The 16,947-nt window shown below is 59.7% G+C and overlaps 1 protein-coding gene across 8 annotated transcripts in view; it reads right to left on the bottom strand.

Moving 5' to 3' along the window:
- Positions 1–11,278, bottom strand: part of NFATC1 (nuclear factor of activated T cells 1) — a 111,943-nt gene extending 100,665 nt beyond the window's left edge. For 7 of the 8 annotated variants that reach the window (XM_055704755.1, XM_055704756.1, XM_055704758.1 and 4 more), the window contains exons 1-2: positions 10,802–11,278; positions 1,025–2,123 (exon numbers count right to left, since the gene is read on the bottom strand). In XM_055704755.1, the coding sequence (XP_055560730.1) occupies positions 1,025–2,123; positions 10,802–10,934 (1,232 nt within the window). In that variant the 5' untranslated portion in view covers positions 10,935–11,278. Of the gene's footprint in view, positions 1–1,024; positions 2,124–6,873; positions 7,148–10,801 lie in introns of those variants that run through there. The other variant, XM_055704757.1, reaches the window with a different exon arrangement.
- Between the last annotated feature and the right edge of the window lie 5,669 nt (positions 11,279–16,947).

The raw sequence follows: 16,947 nt of genomic DNA, 5'->3' as shown, positions 1-16,947 counted from the left end.
GCCAGTACGTAGCAGAGAGGTGCTGGCTGGAGAAGAGTGAGGCTGCCAAGGCTGAGAGCCAGGGCGCGCATCCCTAACTCAAACATTTCAGCCCACTTCTTTCATTCTGAGAAAATGCAAAAGCAGGAGGCCAGGTGTTCGGGGGGGTGGGAGTGGCTGGAAGAGGAGAGGGGGTGGCCATTACAGCCAGCGACTGAGCACAGCCTGCAAACTTCTGGAAAACAAAACTGTCCTCCTGCAGCATGTGCTTCTGTCTATACAGCCTTCAGAAGACCTCAAAATAAAGACCAACACCGAGATCAAAACAGAAAGCAATGGATGTAACTCAGACTCTGGCTGTTCTGCAGTTCTCCCTACCCAGGGTCCTCCTGCGATAAATTAATGCGACCAGTATATTAAGTATGATCAGCTGACAAACACGATTTTCTTCTTTCAACACAAAAGCAGTGGGGAAGAGGGAAAAAATAAAATCACTGTCCAGCAAGGGCAGGAAGGAAGGACAACTGATAAGCAGCTTTCAGGTGTAGTGAAGTAAAAGCTGAAATAATGCACAAAAGAACCGTACTCCTATTCCATTTGTACTCACTGTCTACAAAGCGTAAATGTAAAAAGCCCTGTAACAGCCACAATAACGAGCCCAGCTCCTTGTCCTGCAACAAAACCTAAGACAGGATGATCCATTTCAAGTAAAGCCAGAGGTCTGATGGTACCGAACTGTCTCGCTGCCTGACAAGCTTCTGAGTGCCCCATGTCCAGACTGCCAGGGCTGGGGCTCGTCCCCCAGGAAGCAGATAACCAGTTACAACCCACGTGTGGCCAGCTCCTAGAACAGCCTCTTTAACCCCCGCAGGCTTTACGCGTGGTCACACCACGGCAACAGCGGAGGCAGCATCACAAGACAGGGCTACGCGCAATGGGTAGATGGGCAGATTTGGCAGGAGACAGAGACAGAAAGGGCAAGGAGGGGAAAAAAGCATGCAATAAAGATACTGTCAGGATTGCCCTCCAGGCTGGGGTTCCTTACCTCATGTAGGATGTTGGAGACAGAGACTTTGGTTTGGCCCACTGGTAGGGATGCTGTGGCACAGACAGGTACTGCTCGCAGAAGTTTCCCTTCCTGATGTGCTGAAAGCTGGAGAAATCTTCTGGTGACAAATCGGCGGTTGGCGATATGGTCCCGTGATCCTCGCCAGCCGGTTCAGTTTTGAGAGTCATGGACGGGGTATGGTCGATGGCAGTCTTCCTTGACTTGATGGGAATCCCATCGTTCATATCTATGGTGCTGTCGGTGGTGAGGGCGTTGATGGCGGCAACGATGGCGGAGCTGGTGTACTGGTTAGTGTTCCCCAGCCACGTCTCATCGGTGATGCTCACTCGTGGTGAGTTCTGTGGGGAAGGTGTGGGGGAGTGGTGCGGGGAGTAGGAGGTCTGCCGGCCGTTGAGGCTATACTTTCTCTTGTTGCAGGGAGAAGGAGGTCTGGAGTTGCGAGCCCCCAGCCAGTTCTCCTCTGTGATGCTCGTCCTGGGAGACGTTGACGGAGAGTGCCTTGGGGAACTGAGCAGAGTGCAGGCCACCATGCTGCGCTGGTAGCCCTCCTCTGTGTCAGTGGTCTTCGGAGAGACGCACGGCGACTGCCACGGGGAGGTCTGGGGTGACGTGTACGGATACGAGTAGTTGGACTCGTAGGAAGACGCTTCAGAGTTGCAGCTTCTGGAAGACAAGCTACTCGCTGGACTCAGGCAGGACGGGTCTCTGTACGCCTCGATGTTCGGTAAGTTCAAAGTGGCAGTGGAAGGTGACCGCTTGGCATTTGGGATGGCCTCCTCAACCTCATCATGGAAAAACTGGTTATTGTTATGATGAAGTCCCATGTAAGAAGTGATCTCAATTCTAGGGCTCTCTAGCGCTGGAGCTCCATTAGGTCTGATGTTTGGTGGCAGGTAGTAGTCGGAGGCCCCACCATCGATGTGTCCTCCGTAACCAGAAGGATGATTTGTTGATGGGACAACTGAAATGACGGGATTTGATGCCTGAAGGCCATGACATGGAGTTGACAATGAGGAATGTGCCACATTTAGAGGCAAGCCAGCATTTACATTTGAAGATGTATAATTATAGTGTTCTAGAAAACAGACAAACAAAAAAAGAATGATATGAGGTGCGGCACAAATATACTTGCTCAGTAACATACCCCGCTGGAGTGGAGGGACATGGCACAACACACAAAAGCACAGCTCTCCATAACAACCCAGCCGACAGGCACACCGCGCCAGCGGAGAAGCTGTGGACCAGCATCCTTGCCAATGCTGGTAGCCGAACAGCACAAGACAAGCTATCTTGGGAGGGCGATGTATGCAGACTGAGTTTGTCTCGAGGACACTCTTCCTATGCAAACCTTCAGAGCAAATAATCGAGTCTTCAGACAACGGTACTTCAGCGTTCACACCCTGCAGTGCTGCTCGAGAGATGTGCTTTTATGTAAGTGGGCCTAATTGCCTCCCTGAGAAGTTGGAATACACAAAAAACACAAGACGAAAAACAAAAGTGGAGGCAGACTAAAGCAAAGAACGCGATCAACTGCATCCTGTTAAAAAAACTATGCACAACCAAAATTTCCATTACAGCAAGTTTCCAACTGGTTCCAGTTAACTAGGATTTTGGAACAAGATGGATCTATTGACCTGCTCTGGTTTCTGGGACCACTTATCCCTCCAGCCCAACTGGCAGAGGCCAGGTGAAGGATAAACATGGATGTCTCACTACTTTGCGATAGCTGAAATTCCACTAAAATTGCTGGTTATTGTGCACGCCACGTCGAGCGCTGCCAGCAGCGCACACTCGGCCAACGGTCTAACCATTGAGCAGCTCCGGGTGTATAAAAGCACTAGCAGAGCTGCATGGTTGGCGTGGAAACCTGGAAGGTGACAGATCACATCACAGACCTGCACCAACGGGCTCCTTGCCCACACGCAGGGGAACAACCTGCCCTTCGCATGCCTCCAGACCTGCTGCGCGACGGGGACCAGCAGCAAAAAGCTGGTCCACAGGAGACTGTCCCTGCCTCGCCTTGCTGCCACTCTGCTGAAGGGACTCCTTCAGCGCTGCCCCTCCAGCTCAGGGCCGCCTGCGTGTCTCCCATTGCCAGACGGAGACACTGGTGGGCTGCGCGTGGGGAGCCCACAACCAGGAGCAGCATGCCCCTGGTGCTGCGAGCTGTGATGGGAGCAGGAGCCACCCACCCTCCTGATGCTGGGAGGCTCTGCAGCCCCTGCACCGGCTCGTCTTGCCTTACTGAGACAAGGCAGCAAAACTTTTCTATCAGAGACAACAGCCACTGAACTCTGAGCCTGGCTAACGCCGCTCTGCGGGTTGCCCCCAGCCCCACGCTGCGCTTGCAGCACACCCGCCTTCCCCAGGTTCATTCCGGCAGCAGCACTTCCCTGCAGGACAGAGGGGAAACCCTGCATCCCCCCAGCCACAGCCGGTCCGCACGGGGAGCCTGCCCCTTCCCCTCGCGGGGGGCAAGCTCCCTCGGCCGCCCCCCTTGCCCACCTTCCCTAGGAGACAGGGAAAAGCTGCGTTAATTACTGCAGCTGTTATTCCCAACACGACCCGCTCCCGGGAGCGCTGCAAATGCAAAGGAGCCTCCACGCTGGCCGCAGCAGCGCAGCCGGCTATTGTCTTTCTTTTGTTTATCAGCTCAGCCCTCTCTGGTGTCATCCTCCGGCGATCCCACTCGCCTTTCTTGCTGGCAACGACTCCAAGGCAAACGGTACTTAGGAAAAATTATTGTGCTGTCGCAGTTCCACAGCAACTCTGTGATGTTCCAGCTGATGCATGTCATGTCAGGTAACAGTCAGGAACGATGAGCAACACCACCTTTTGAACTCACTCTCTCGCCTGCCTTCAGAGACCGCCCGTTTACTGAGGAAGGGTCATTAAATTACACCGGAGCATGCCACAAATAAAACCGGATTATTCAAAATATGCTGCAGCTTCACGCTCCATTCAAACAAGGCAGGCAGGAGCTATGGGGAAAGAGGTGCTACTCTGACAGGGGTAATCGACTGCAGTGGTCACAGCGAGGTGCAGACCTGCCTGAGAGATCACAGTCCTCTCCTCCCAAAATTAGTCCCCTATAGTTGCTGCCGGGCCACATGGCCGCTCTATGCCACCACAACCACCACCACCTGCATTGAAAAAAAAATATAACCAAGTGGTACAGCAGTGGTAAGATCTTCTCCGTTTCAGAAATCAGCTCAGAGAAAGGGTCTAAGCAGTGCCGGTAAGGCAGCTTCAGTGCCTTCCCTGCTTCCTCCAGCTCCAGAGGAAGGTGATGTCCTTGGCACTGCACTGCTGCCAGGACGCTGGCCAGGCACTTCCACATACATCCCCCGGGCCTTTCCACGGCCTCCTGGCCTGGCATGCAGATGGATGGCACTGGTGACATGGCACAGCTGGGTGGCACCTCCAGTCTGTCCCCACCACACAGCCAGACAGCTCCCCCCCAGGCAGGGGACCACGGGCTCCGCAGGCTGCCCCGGCTCCGCGCCCACCAGGTGGGCTTTACAGGCGGGAGGCAACAGCAGCATCCGCTGGCTGTAGAATCAGTGCCTTTAGGTCTTTTATTAAAAATAAATAGGTAAAGAAACAAAATAACAGGGATAATTATTACTGGCGTGAAAAGCGCTGTGAGCCCAGCAGTTCTCTTAAAATCTAGTGCACGACTAGGGTGAAATTCAAACACCAAAGTCTGCTGGAGATCTGCAGCCCAGGCTGAGCAATATAAAAGCTCAGACCAGCCTTCGGAATCCAGTTTAAAAAAAAATTATATTCATATATATATATATATATATATATAATTTAAAAGAAAGCCTCAAGTGTTCCAAGAAACAAGTTCCCCTAACGCAGGTGGCAAGTAATAGTCTCTCTAGAGTTATTATGTGTATTTTTTAAGTGACCTTTTAAAGGGCCAAGAGATACACTGTGTCATACAACTTCTCACATAACAGTACTCAAAATTGAGAGAAGCAAGATCCAAAGACTTCCCAATACACTCAGGTATCTTACATTTCCAGGCAGCACACAGAAAGCATGCCCACCAAATACAAAAGCCCCGAAGCCAGAACTAGGAACGGGACCCAGTCCTCAGCTTGTGAGCTAAAACCCACCAGCTATAATTTCTGGAAAAGCACGTTCTTCTCCATAACTTCTGTACTGACAAAATTCATCACATACACATACAGAGTCAGCGTTCGTAACATGCTGATGCTTTCCTCACCAGGGGGAATTAGGGCCAGTCTTGAGGGACAGGAGAGAGGAGGGTGCAAAAGCATGAAACTGCATCGCCTAACGCAGCTGTGCCGGGTTACCTGACAGCAACGGCGTGGACAAGAGGCAGGTACGCTTCAACCTGGGGCTGCTGCCACGACCTTGAGCCACAGAGGCCCCCAGCGCCTTACGTGCATTTAGTACCAAGTCACTTCCAGTAGTGTATTTTAATATCTTGAGCCCAACCCAGTATCGGATAGAGCAGCGCAGGTCTGCAACAGCTCTGTTCCAGCAAATCCACACTTGCATTAAGTGTAACTAGGACAAGAAACTGGACCCCTTGATTTGCGAGCACACCTTCACATCTTACATTTCACTTTGTGACAACATAAAAAATTCAGATTTTTTTTTTCTCCAGTTAATTTCGCAGAGCAAAGGTTTTATTCCTTTCTACTGTTAATGGGCTGATCCTGCAAGGCACCGGGCACAGGGCACCATCAGGTTTTATTCACATTCTTGAAGCAGGAATGCTGACCACCTGCAGCTCAGAGGGGCTTTGCAGAGGTGAGGGCTATTTTACCTTTCTAAAGACAAAGCCACGACTAGGTCCATGCTTAAATTCATGTTTCAAAATTGCCTAATGGAGTTAGGTACTTCTCTCATTAGGACTTTAACACTTTAACACACTCAGGCCCCTCCACTTCCCAGGTGTCTAACTACTGGGACACTCGGCTGAAAAGCTGAGTGAAACTCTTAAAACGGCAGGTTTTTCTAAAATCTGAGAAGCTCCAAGCAACTATTTGGACACCACCAATGTGCCAGGGAGCTGGGCAACTGGAGAGCATCAGGAAGGGGAGCTCTGCACCTCCACCTGCATCTTGGCGGGCCAGGGTTTGGGAACCTGCTGCAGTTTCAGAGCCGAAGGGAGAGCAGGGCCGGGGGGGCGGGCAGCCTGGCTCCTGGTGAGCAGCCACCGAGGCCAGCACGGGGTGACTCACCCTCCCTGGGTCGGTCCCAGCCCTGCTCGCCGCCCCCTTCCACCGCCAGGGCTGTTCCAAGCCATAAACCGAGTCAGCCGGACCGAGACACCGCCGTTATGAACGGTGTGACCCGGGATAAATCCAGGCCCGTTATTTTTATTTACGGGTGACCTTCAAGCTAAACCCCGAGCCTAACTAGCTCCGGCTCCCGGGGGCTGGCAGGGGGGCAGGAGCGGGCTCTGGCCCGCCGCTGTAAGGGGCAAGACCCAACCTCCACGCCCACCCCCAGGGTCTTCGGGGCGCTGAGGGCTGTGCCGGGGCCGCCCCCCGCAGCGCGGGGGCCGCGGGCAGGTGGGGGCAGCCATGGAGCGGGCAGCGCAGGGGTCTGCATAGCGCAAAGTCCCGAAGTTTTACAACTGAGGCACCGTCCACCTCCTCCTCCCCCCCCACCGCTCACCCGGGTGCTGCAGGGGCAGGGTCGCGCTCCCCCACGTTGCGGCGGGGACCAGCCCCCCTCCCCCCAGGGAGGAAAACCTTCCCCCCTTTCCAACCGGGCTGTGCGGGGGGAGGATCCCCGCAACACCCGTCCGCCAGCGCCCCCGGTGCCCCATCGCCACCCACCTCCGCCCTCATCGCTGTGCTTGAACTCGAAGAGGAAATCGAAATCAAACTCCTGCTCGGCCTCCACGCCCGTCATGGCTCCGCCGCGACCCCCGCCACGCTCCGGCACCGCGACCCCCGGCCCGCCCCGTCGGGGCCGCCCCGCTGCGCCCGGACAGCCGCTGCCGGCCGGCTCACGGGCTGCCGCAGCCCCGGCACGGCGCAGGACGCGGCGGCTGCGGGCGGTAACGTGACCCCGGCCCCGACGGGCGGCCTATCTCGCTGCCACCGCCTCTGATCCGCCTCCCGCCCGCTGCTGATGTTTCCGGGTCGATGCAAACAACCGCCCCGCACACGCACACCCCCGCCCCGCACCCCCCGGTCTGGGCTCAGTCCCCCACGCGCAGCCTGCGCGCTGCGGGAAACCCCCTCCGGGACCGCGACTGCGCCCCTCGCGCGGGGGTCCCGGCACCGGGCTGGGGGGAGTACCTCCCCACACACACCCCCGGCTTGGCGGGGGCGGGTTGGGGAGGCCGCGGGCAGCGAGACATTCACCTGCTCCCGCCCGGCGGCAGCGACCTGCCCCAGGGCTCCGGGGCAGGAGCGGCGCTTCCCGCTCTCGGCCGGGGGTCTTGGGGGGGGCTGGGGGGGCTCTGCTCGCCCGTCTGGAACAGCGGCCCGTCCCCCTCTTCGCTGCCTGCCGCTAAGGCTTCCCCCGAGGGTCCCCACCGCGCCGCCTCTGCGAGGCAGGAGGCTTCGCTGTCGTTTATTTATTATTTATTTTGCTTAGTTGCAGCACCCACTAGTGCCAACTGCTATAAAAAGCGCATTAAAGCGGGACCCGCAGCGTTCCCGGCTGCCTCCTGCACCGGCACGGGAAGGTCCCGGGCCGAGGCACCGGCAGCGCCTGCGAAGGGCTCCGGTGGCGGGGCCAGGCGAGCGGCGGCGTTAAAAATCAATTTTAAAAATACATTAAACTATTTTTTTCTGTTTTGAAACGCACTCCTGTCAGATTACGGACGTTTGGAAGTCTCCGCCAGGCAAAGGAGCCCTAGCAGCTCGGCTCGCCCCGGCTCCCGAGCTCCAGGCCAGATTTCAAAAGGAATAGTTGTTTTTTAAAACTCATGGAAATGGTGTTCCCTTACAAACTCAGGGAATACCATTTTCCAGGCTTATGGCTGAAATCTCCGTTACAAAGTGCCAGGAAAACCTCATTTTTTTCCATCAGAGCCTGTTACACTTTCCTCGCTCCTCCCCGGGACGAGCCGCGCTGCCGTCCCGTCTCTTGCAGGAGCCAGCGGGCACCGACGTGCACCGGGACCCGAGGGGGCAGCCCCCGGCACGCAGGACCCCTGGCCCCGGGGTGCTGCCAGCGGGCGGCCCCGCCGCGGGGCCGGGCTCTGCACCGAGGGGGCATAGGGTCTGCTTTGAGGCGGAGGCGAGGCAGCCGTCGGGTGGCCGCCGTGGGGCTGCCCTCGGTCTCCTGCTCGCAGCCGCCTCCCCGAAGCGCCGGGGCTGAGTCACCCGAGTGCGCAAAAGGCCTTGGCAGCCGCGGAGCCACTCCGCCCGCGGCTGCCAGCCCCTCAGGGCCGTGGTCTCCCCGGGATGCTGGGGCAGGCTCGCCCCCAGCCCGGGCGAGGGGCTGCGCCGCGGGGACAAGCACCCGCTTTGCCCGGCCGCCTCCCGCAGCCCCTGCCCCGAGGGCGCGGGCTGACGCGACACCCGTCCCGGGCTTGCAGGCGGGACAGCCCCGACCCCCGGGGCGCAGGCCCCCTCCCCGCCGGGTTCCTGCCATCTCCCCCCGGGGCGGGGAGCCGAGCAGGAGCTCCCAAGGCCCTGCTGTTCTCGCCCCTTTGCCTCTCCCACATCTGGTACCTGCGAGCCGGGTACGTCGCCGCGAACTTGTTTACGGGCGGCTTTGATTTGCCAGTGCCATAAACTACCAGCGCTGCCCTGAACCGCGTGGGTCGCCCCCCACCCCGCCGGAGGGAGGGGGGAGATATGCGGCGGAGAGGCACAACCGAAGCGATGTCACACGTGGGGACAGAGTAACAGCGTGGCGCCAGGGAATAATCCAGTTAAAACAGTGCCATTAAACGGGAGAGCGAAAGGGGCCGGTGTGCCCCGGCGACCCCGTCCCTGTGCCGCTTGTGGAGTCTCACTCGTACGCGGCACTAACCCGCCGGGGTCCCCGCGCCGAAGGACCCCTCGCTCCCACCTAAAGAAAAAAAAGCGGGGTCCTCCCACCGGGGCACGCTGCAAGAGTTTCTTCCCCGACTAAGCAAGAAATAAAGTATTTTCTCTGATTGCCGGAGTTTGGCAATCAAGGGGCACCTTAATTTGGCGGCAGCAATCCTGCCTTGCAGGGCTCCCCTGCGTGTTTCCTTGATTGGGTCACACTTTCTGGCTGGCCTCGTTTTCTTAGTCCCTTACAAAATACATCAACATGGAAGAGAACTATTGACGAGGGCTGGCGACATTTTAGCACAGGCATCAGAAACGCCAGAGAAATAAAAGGGGGGGGGGGCTTGTTTTTTGGGGGGTTTTTGGGTTTTTTTTGACAAGACGCTCCGGTACGGATTTTGTATCAGCTGCCTTTGGGCGCAGGTTTTGCGGGTTGGTGCGCTGGTGCCCCTGGAGCCCCGAGCGCTGGACGCGCCGTCCCTGCAGCCCGCGGAGGTCCCCGCGCGCGAAGGGCACGCAAGCCAATGCTATTAAATAAAACGTAATTAACTTTCATCCAAAAAGGCGCTCGCATGCTTCAAAAGCGGAGCCACAGTCACAGCCGCGCTTGCAGCTCTCGCGCTGGCAGGATCCTGTCAAGTGAAATGAACCCCCGGAGTGAAAACATCTGTGTCAAAAAAAAAACAACAACAAACCCAAACACAACCAAAAAACAAAGCCCCGACCAAACTGAGGAGATGGGCGCTGAGCGCCCCTCCAGCTGCCGCGGCCCGCCCCGCGGAAGGAGCCCCCCGTCCCTCGCGCGGAATAAACACCGCGCACGCGGGCGCGACCCCCCCCCCTCCGCTTCCTCCCCACGTCCCCCCACAATGCGCGGCCCGGGGCGCCCCCCGCCCCGCCCCACCCCCCCCGGCCGCGGAGACCGGCGGGCAGCCCGGCAGCGGGCGGGGGGCCGGGGCACAGCGGGGCTGCCCCCGGGCCCGCACCTGCCGCGGCGATGCCCGGTGCCGGTCCCGCTCCCGGGGCGCGGGCAGAGGCAAGCGGGGCTTTACCCGGGGGGCGCAGCGGTGCTGGGTCGCGATGCTCCGCGGCGGAGGGGGGGGGGGGGGGCCCGACTGGCGCAGGAGAAGCCGGTCCCGGCTCCAGCTCCTGGCAGGGTCAAGTTCAGCCCGGGCGAGCAGCTACTCCAGCCCCCCGCCCACCATCCGTCCCTCTCCCTAGAAACTTTGCCGCCGTGTTTTCGGCGCACTTCTGGTTACTGCGGAGGTACTGCGGGGCATGGAAAGGAGTCGGGACAGAGCCGGAATCGCAGGGCCAGGCTGCCCTGGAGCCGGGCCGGCGGCGGGGGCCGGCAGCCCCGGGGGCGCGGGGGGACACGCGAGGCCCAGCCCCGCAGCCCGGCCGCGACGCGCCCGGCCGCTCCGGTGCCTCGCCCGGCGCCCGGCGCTGCCCGGAGCCGCTTTCCCCGGGGGGTCCCTCCTGCCCCCGCCACGCGAGGCACGGCCGCGATTGTGGGCTGTAACGCGACCTTCCCCCCGAGCAGCCCCGGCTCCGCGGGGGGAATCCCCGATCTCCTCCGCGGCTTTTCCCCCGGCCCGACCCCAGGTCCTCGCCGGCGCCTCCGAGCCCCTGCGGCGCTGCCCCGGCCACCGGGAGCGGGCCCGGGCCTGGCGGCAGGCGGCGGAGCCAGCTCAGTGAGCGGCCGCCGGCAAACCTCCGTGCCGCGGCGGGGGAGCCCCGGGGGACGCGCCCGCCCGCCCGTTACCTTCCTCTGCCGCCTTCATGGTGCTGCCGAGCGGGCGCGGGCCGCGCTGCGGGGCCGCCGCCGGCCCCTCTCTCCCGCTGCCTGGGTCCCGCGACGGCGGCGCGGCGGCGGCCGGCGGGGCAGCGCTTGGCATCCACCCGGCGGGGCGGCGGAGCCCCGGCGCCGCGCCCCGGGCCGCTGTCGGGCCCCTCGCCGCCTGCCCCGCTGCCGCGCCCCCCCCCGCCCGCCTTCACGCCCCGGAGGCCGGGGCCGCGCCGCCCCCGGCGTGGGAGCCGCGCCCGCGTAGGCACACGAGCTCGCCGCCGCCGCCGCCCCCCCGGGGCCGGGGCATGGAGGGGAGGGCGGGTGTGCGTGGGGACTTCGGCGGCACTGCCCGCGACGGGGCGGCGGGCGCTGCCCGCCCGCCCGGTGCCTTAGGCGGGGCCGGGGGCGAGGGGGTGTGCGGAGCGGGGAAGTCTCGCTCTGACGCAGGGCTGCGCGCCCGGCGCCGCCTTTTTAAAGCTGGAAAACACCCCCCCACCTCCCTTCCCCTCCCGGCCCCTCTCCCCGCCCCGGCCCCGTGATGTCAGCTGGGCCCCGGCCACGCCGACGGCGGGCGGCCAGCGGGAGGCGGGCACCGGCGGGCAGCGACGAGCCCCCCCTGTCCGCCCAGCCCCGGTCCCGCCGCCGCCCGCGGGGTCCCGGCAGCCGGCGGGACCGGGTGCCCCCCTGCCGCGGGGGAGCGCGGCGAGGCGGGTCGCGGAGGGAAGGCGGGGGGGCAGGCGGGGAGGGGGGAAAATAAAATAATAAAAAAAAAAGCGAGGCAGGCAGCCTCGCATGCTGAAATCATTATGTAAAAAATCGCAGGCTTCCCCCGCTGTGGAAATTTGGAAAAGAGCATCAACTGGCAGGCGAGGGAAAGGAAAATCCCGTTCTGCTAAATTGCTAACAGACCCGGCGGACTCGGTCTCAGTCGCTCCAGTTTTATTATTATTATTTTATTTATTATTATCCTGTAAATATCTCAGCAACACAGTTGTATCTCATCGCTCCGTAGCGGTGAAAGGAGAGGCTTCCAGCCCACCGCGACTCCTCCTCCCGCCTCCCACCTCCGGGATGCCCCGTCCCGGCTCCCGACGTGGCCGTGACACCCCGGCACAGGCGGGGCTGCCCGCGGGGCGGGGGGCGCCCCCGCCGCTCCGAGCCCCCTCGGCCCCGCTCCCGCTCCGAGCGCCCCCCACCCCCGCCCCCGCAGCTGGCAGGAGCAGGGGACTGCGCTTTCCTGGGGGGTTGGATGGCGGCGAGGCGGGATGGGTTTGAGCATATTTGGTGTATGAAGGGGGAAAAAAAAAAAAAAAAAAATCATAAATCTAGTGCCTGACACCCATATGTGGTTGGAAATAAATCCAATATAAACGAAATCCTGCCTGCCTCTGGGGAACGGGAGGCCGCGGCCGGCTCCTCGGGGCGAGCTCCTCCATTAAATCACGGCGGCGGCCGGTCCCCACCGCGCGGCGCAGCCCACCCGGCCGCCCCCTCGGGGGAAACACCGGCACCCGACCAGCACTGGCGGCGCTTTTCGTTCAAGGAAAACCGAATCGGGAGGGGGAAAGACAGACCCCTCACCCCGCGGCGGCCCCGGCCCCCACGCCTCCCCCCAGGCGCCCCGCCGTGGGTTCCGCGGCCGCGGAGCTCGCCGCCCGCCACCCGCGCAAGAGGCGCGGAGCGGCCTTGCACCGCCGGGCACCGCCAGGGGGCGCTGCGGAGCGGGGCGGGCGCGGGGTGGTGCTGCAGCGCCCCCCTCCGACGGCGCGGCCCCGGGGCGGCGCTCGGCGCTACCGGCAGGGTGGGGGTGTCCCGTGTCCGTCCCCCCCGCCCCGGTCCTGGGTCGCTGCCCGACGGGGCGGGGGGGGGGGGGGGGGAGATCCCGGCGCCTTCCCGGGACGCCGGAGCGGGGGTGAGGCGCGGGGCGGGCGGCAGCCGCGCTCCCCTCAGCGGGACTCTCCTTTCCTGCCCGCCCCCCCCCGCGCTCCCCCCGAAATGACGGAATCCCCCGTCTGTTTCCTCCTGTTTAATGCCGTTGCCCGGACCACCGTGGCTCCGCTCCAAGGCCCCGCCAGCCGGCGCAGGCAGAGGCGGCGGCGCAGCGCGGGGCCCGCGGCCGCCCCCCGGCCCCTCCGAGCCCCCCCCCCCCCCCCCCCCCCCCCCCCCGGCCCCGACCCCGGCCCCCGCCGTCCCGGGGCCGCCCGCTGCTCCCCTTCCCTTCCCCTCCCGCCTCCCCAAGTTTGTTTACAGCCGCTACTAGGAGAGACTGTTACACGGAGCTTATTTTGGGAGCTGGTGATGACTAACGAAGTTAAAAGGAGCTTAGTACAGAAAACAACCTTATTTTTAGACGGCTGTTGTTTCAGTGGATTATTGTAGCAAATGCACCCTGGCCACTTTCAAAAGGCACTTCCCAGATGCCAAGGGCTTTTCTCCCGTGCTGCCGCCGAGGTGTGCGGACGGCCTGCCGTTGATTGCTTTGCTTCCCTCCATCTACTACCTAAACCCTGCCTGTAATTGCTATGCCTACAATTGGTCTTAATTAATTTGGACTTTCCCAAACACAAACCTACAACTCTTTCCACAGAAGAAAAATGGAGAAAAAAAAAAGAAAAGGACAGAAAAAATAAAGTCTTGGAGCATGTGGGGCAACCTGGACCTGCAGCACTGGGTCAGCAGGAGCAGAGGCAGCAGCCCCTCGCTGTCTGAGGCATGCGCCAGGACTCCTCAGCCTCCCGCATGCAGCACGGAGGAGGAAGGTCTGTGCGTTCAGCTTCAGCTCAGCAGTCCCGGGGCAGTGGGGCGATGGAGCAGCCCTCTGCCTCGCTCCCTGGCACCCTTCAGCCATGTGGGAATCGCCTGGCAGCTCGGGCTCCAAGACTGGACATGAGGCTCCCTAACCCCTTGTGGGTAATTCACGGCAGAGCTGGGGGGGCCTCGTTCACACAAGGGCTGAGCACATGTGTACCCCGGCAAGGAGTCCTCCCCTGGCACGGATGCTGTGCCAGGCTGTGTCTCACCTGCCTTCATCACCGTGCAGCCAACCGTCTCCAGCTTTCCACGCAAGTGCTTCCACTGGCTCCTCTTCTACCACTGTCCATCTCTGCTGCAAAGAGTTGTATGGGCTCCCTGGGCCGTCTGTCTCCATCCATGTGTCCCACAGCAAGGAGAAGGGGGTGAGCTGGTGCTCCCCGTCCCACTCTTGCTGCTTTCAGAATCACAGAATCATTTCAGTTGGAAAAGACCTTTGAGATCACCAAGCCCAACCCTTAATCCAGCACTGCCCAGCCCACCACCAAACCATGTCCCTGAGTGCTGCATCTACGTGTTTCTTAAACACCCCCAGTGCCGGTGCCCCCCTCCCCGGGCAGCCTGTGCCGGTGCCTGACCACCCTTCCAGGGAAGAAATGTCCCCTCACCCCCACCCTAACCCTGCCCTGGCGCAGCTCGAGGCCGTTCCCTCTGCTCCTGTCGCTCCTTCCCTGGGAGCAGATAGTACTAAGGCCCCAGCAGGCACCACAACAGCCTGTCCCCCATCCGCTGAGCGGGTCACCTTGTCACAGAAGGTCACACAGGACCTGCCTTCCATGACTCCACACTGGCTGGGCCTGATCCCCCGGCTGCCCCGCATGTGCCACATGGTGGGACTCAGGGTGAGCTGCTCTGGAACCTTCCCTGGCACCAGCCTGTAGCCCCCTGGATAGCCAGTAATTAGGTTATTTTCCAGGGACAGTTCAGCTGCCCCGCTCTACCTTTCCACCTCGGCTGAGGCAGAGCACACAGTGGCTTGTGTAGCCTGGGTCAGGCTAAGCAGCTTGTCCGTGTGGCTGTGGGCTGAGGAGATGCTCCTGGGAGGTGGTACAGCATGGCGATGCTCCTGGGCGGTGGTACGGCACGGCTCTCCCTCATGGGAAGTGGCTGGACTGGGGAGAGAGTTTGGGAAGAAGGGGGTGAAGCACTGCAGGGAACAGAGCAGGCCACAGAGCCTCTGTCTTAGGCCACAGCCTTTTCTGGGTTCCCACGGATTTTCCACTGCCCTGACAGCAAGCAATTTGTACTGGAAAAATCACAAGAAAAAAATATCTGTATACCGTCGAAGGAAGGAGGGCAGGAGTAGGAAAGGAGCTTTCCCTCCCTCTTGCCACCCAGCTGCAGCACCACAGGACTTTGGGATACTGCCGGGCTGCAGCCCTCCGCTGCTGGAGCACCCGCAGCCCCCGAGCTGCAGGCACTGCTCCTTTGCTGCAGGAAGGAGCCAAACACCGCGAGCTCCAACGGGCACTTTTGGGTTGCTTTTTACCCCTTCTGTTCATCTTTGCGAGCAAAGCTATAAATACTCCCTCTGTCCTCAGCTCTTGCATGTAAATGTAGTGCTATCCTTTAAAAAGCATCCCCAAACCTGAGGGGTATTTATACAGGATGTTTTAATCACCAAGAGTTTGATTCATGCTGACTAGATTAGTTTCACATTATATTAAGTCGTGTGAGTGCATGTGTTCCCTCTTGTGTTTTGCTTTTCTCTCCTTTCCCTTGGGTCTCAGCGGACTAGGAGGGAGGGTTTGCATGGAACTTTGTATACAGTAGCTACAGTATTCCTCGGAGAACCCCTAATTCAACCAAAATGTCTTTGTTATCGCCTCACCAGGGGATATAGTCAAGTAGCGTGGCACAACAGACAGGCTTGCAAGGCTCGAGGCCAACTGCTTCTCCACGCCGTGTCCTGCAAAATGAGAATCTTTCAGCTGTGTCTGTACAAAAGTATTTTGAAAGCAGGGTCGCGGGGACTCCTCTCTCTGATGTTTACCAGTATCACATATTTTCTTACAATAAACACACAGAATCCCACCATCCAAGATACGGATCAGAAAAAGCCACCCATGCTCCGCACAGAAATTTTGTTTTGTTTTGGGCTTCTTGCCCTTGTAGCCTTTTATATATAACATATATATATAATAACGACCACCTCCTTAGGGTCTGCCCGCCCATCTTTTGGGTCTTGGCAGCTTCAAAAGCATCAGCATCTGTTCAGAATTTCAGTCATTGTAACAAAAGATTTATAAGTCTCAAGCCCCCCAAACCAAGTCCCTAATTAAAGTCTTTCTAATCCCCTGCTTTGAAAATTGTAAGAAGGTTTGCTGGGAAGTGAGAGAGCACATGGCCAGTGTTCACGGCCGACATCGGACCATTTTGCAAACACACCCATGACCACCTCACACAGAGCATGGAGCACACCCGAGGGGTGGCCAGCTGCTGCCAGAAGCCCCCCCAAAGTCAGAAGTCGATGCAAAGGCAGGGGCTGGGCTCAGCCTCCCATCCCCCAGACACAGCCTCTTTCACAGCCTGCCAGAAATCATTTCACCACTTTTAAGGTGCATTGCACTTAGCAGGACAAATGCCAGAGGAGGAATTTTGTGTGCTTGAATAATGTTGTAATTTACCTTATAACCGGTCTCATTACGACGCTGAGTGCTCTGTTGATTTACCTGGCTTTTGATTTAGTGGACTCTTTTTAAATGACTATTTAGGAATGCAGCCAGGGACTGCAGGCAAAGGACCTTAAGCCTTTTCGGAGCTACAGTCACCCATTCAGACACCGACTTCTTAAAATCAAGACAGACATCAAACAGCCACACCAGACCCATATACAGAAAGCTGCGACTGAATTAAACCAAGACATTAGTTCAGAGAAATAATTTCATAATGATACACGCTGCATTGGTGCCGCTTTGTTTCCTCTTAGGTTTGCCCCTTGCACAAACCTGGATCTCAGGCAGGCAGGCGCCCGGCGTTCGGGGCAGACCCCTCGCCGCTGTAGCATCTCCCCTCCACGGCTGCTTGGTGGGTGCCAGCAGCAGGCTGAACCCCAGCTCCGTGGCGTGACCCCCGAGTCCCACCAAGGCGCTTCAGGCAACCCTCTCCCACAGCAAAACCATCAGAAATGAAAACACCGATACTCCACGTTTCTTCCTGGGCACCACCAGTGAAATGTGCGGTACGGTGGGTGGTTAAAAAATGAGAGCACGTATAATGCTCCGTTTGTAGAACAGTACTAAAGATCTGGCCAGTTTTGATGCCTGTGCAGCACAGACAGGCTTGCAAAGGAGCAGTGACAATGTTTTCTA

Source organism: Falco cherrug, chromosome 3 (assembly GCF_023634085.1).
Source record: "Falco cherrug isolate bFalChe1 chromosome 3, bFalChe1.pri, whole genome shotgun sequence".
Classification (NCBI taxonomy): domain Eukaryota; kingdom Metazoa; phylum Chordata; class Aves; order Falconiformes; family Falconidae; genus Falco; species Falco cherrug.
This window is presented reverse-complemented; position numbering and strand designations above follow the sequence as displayed.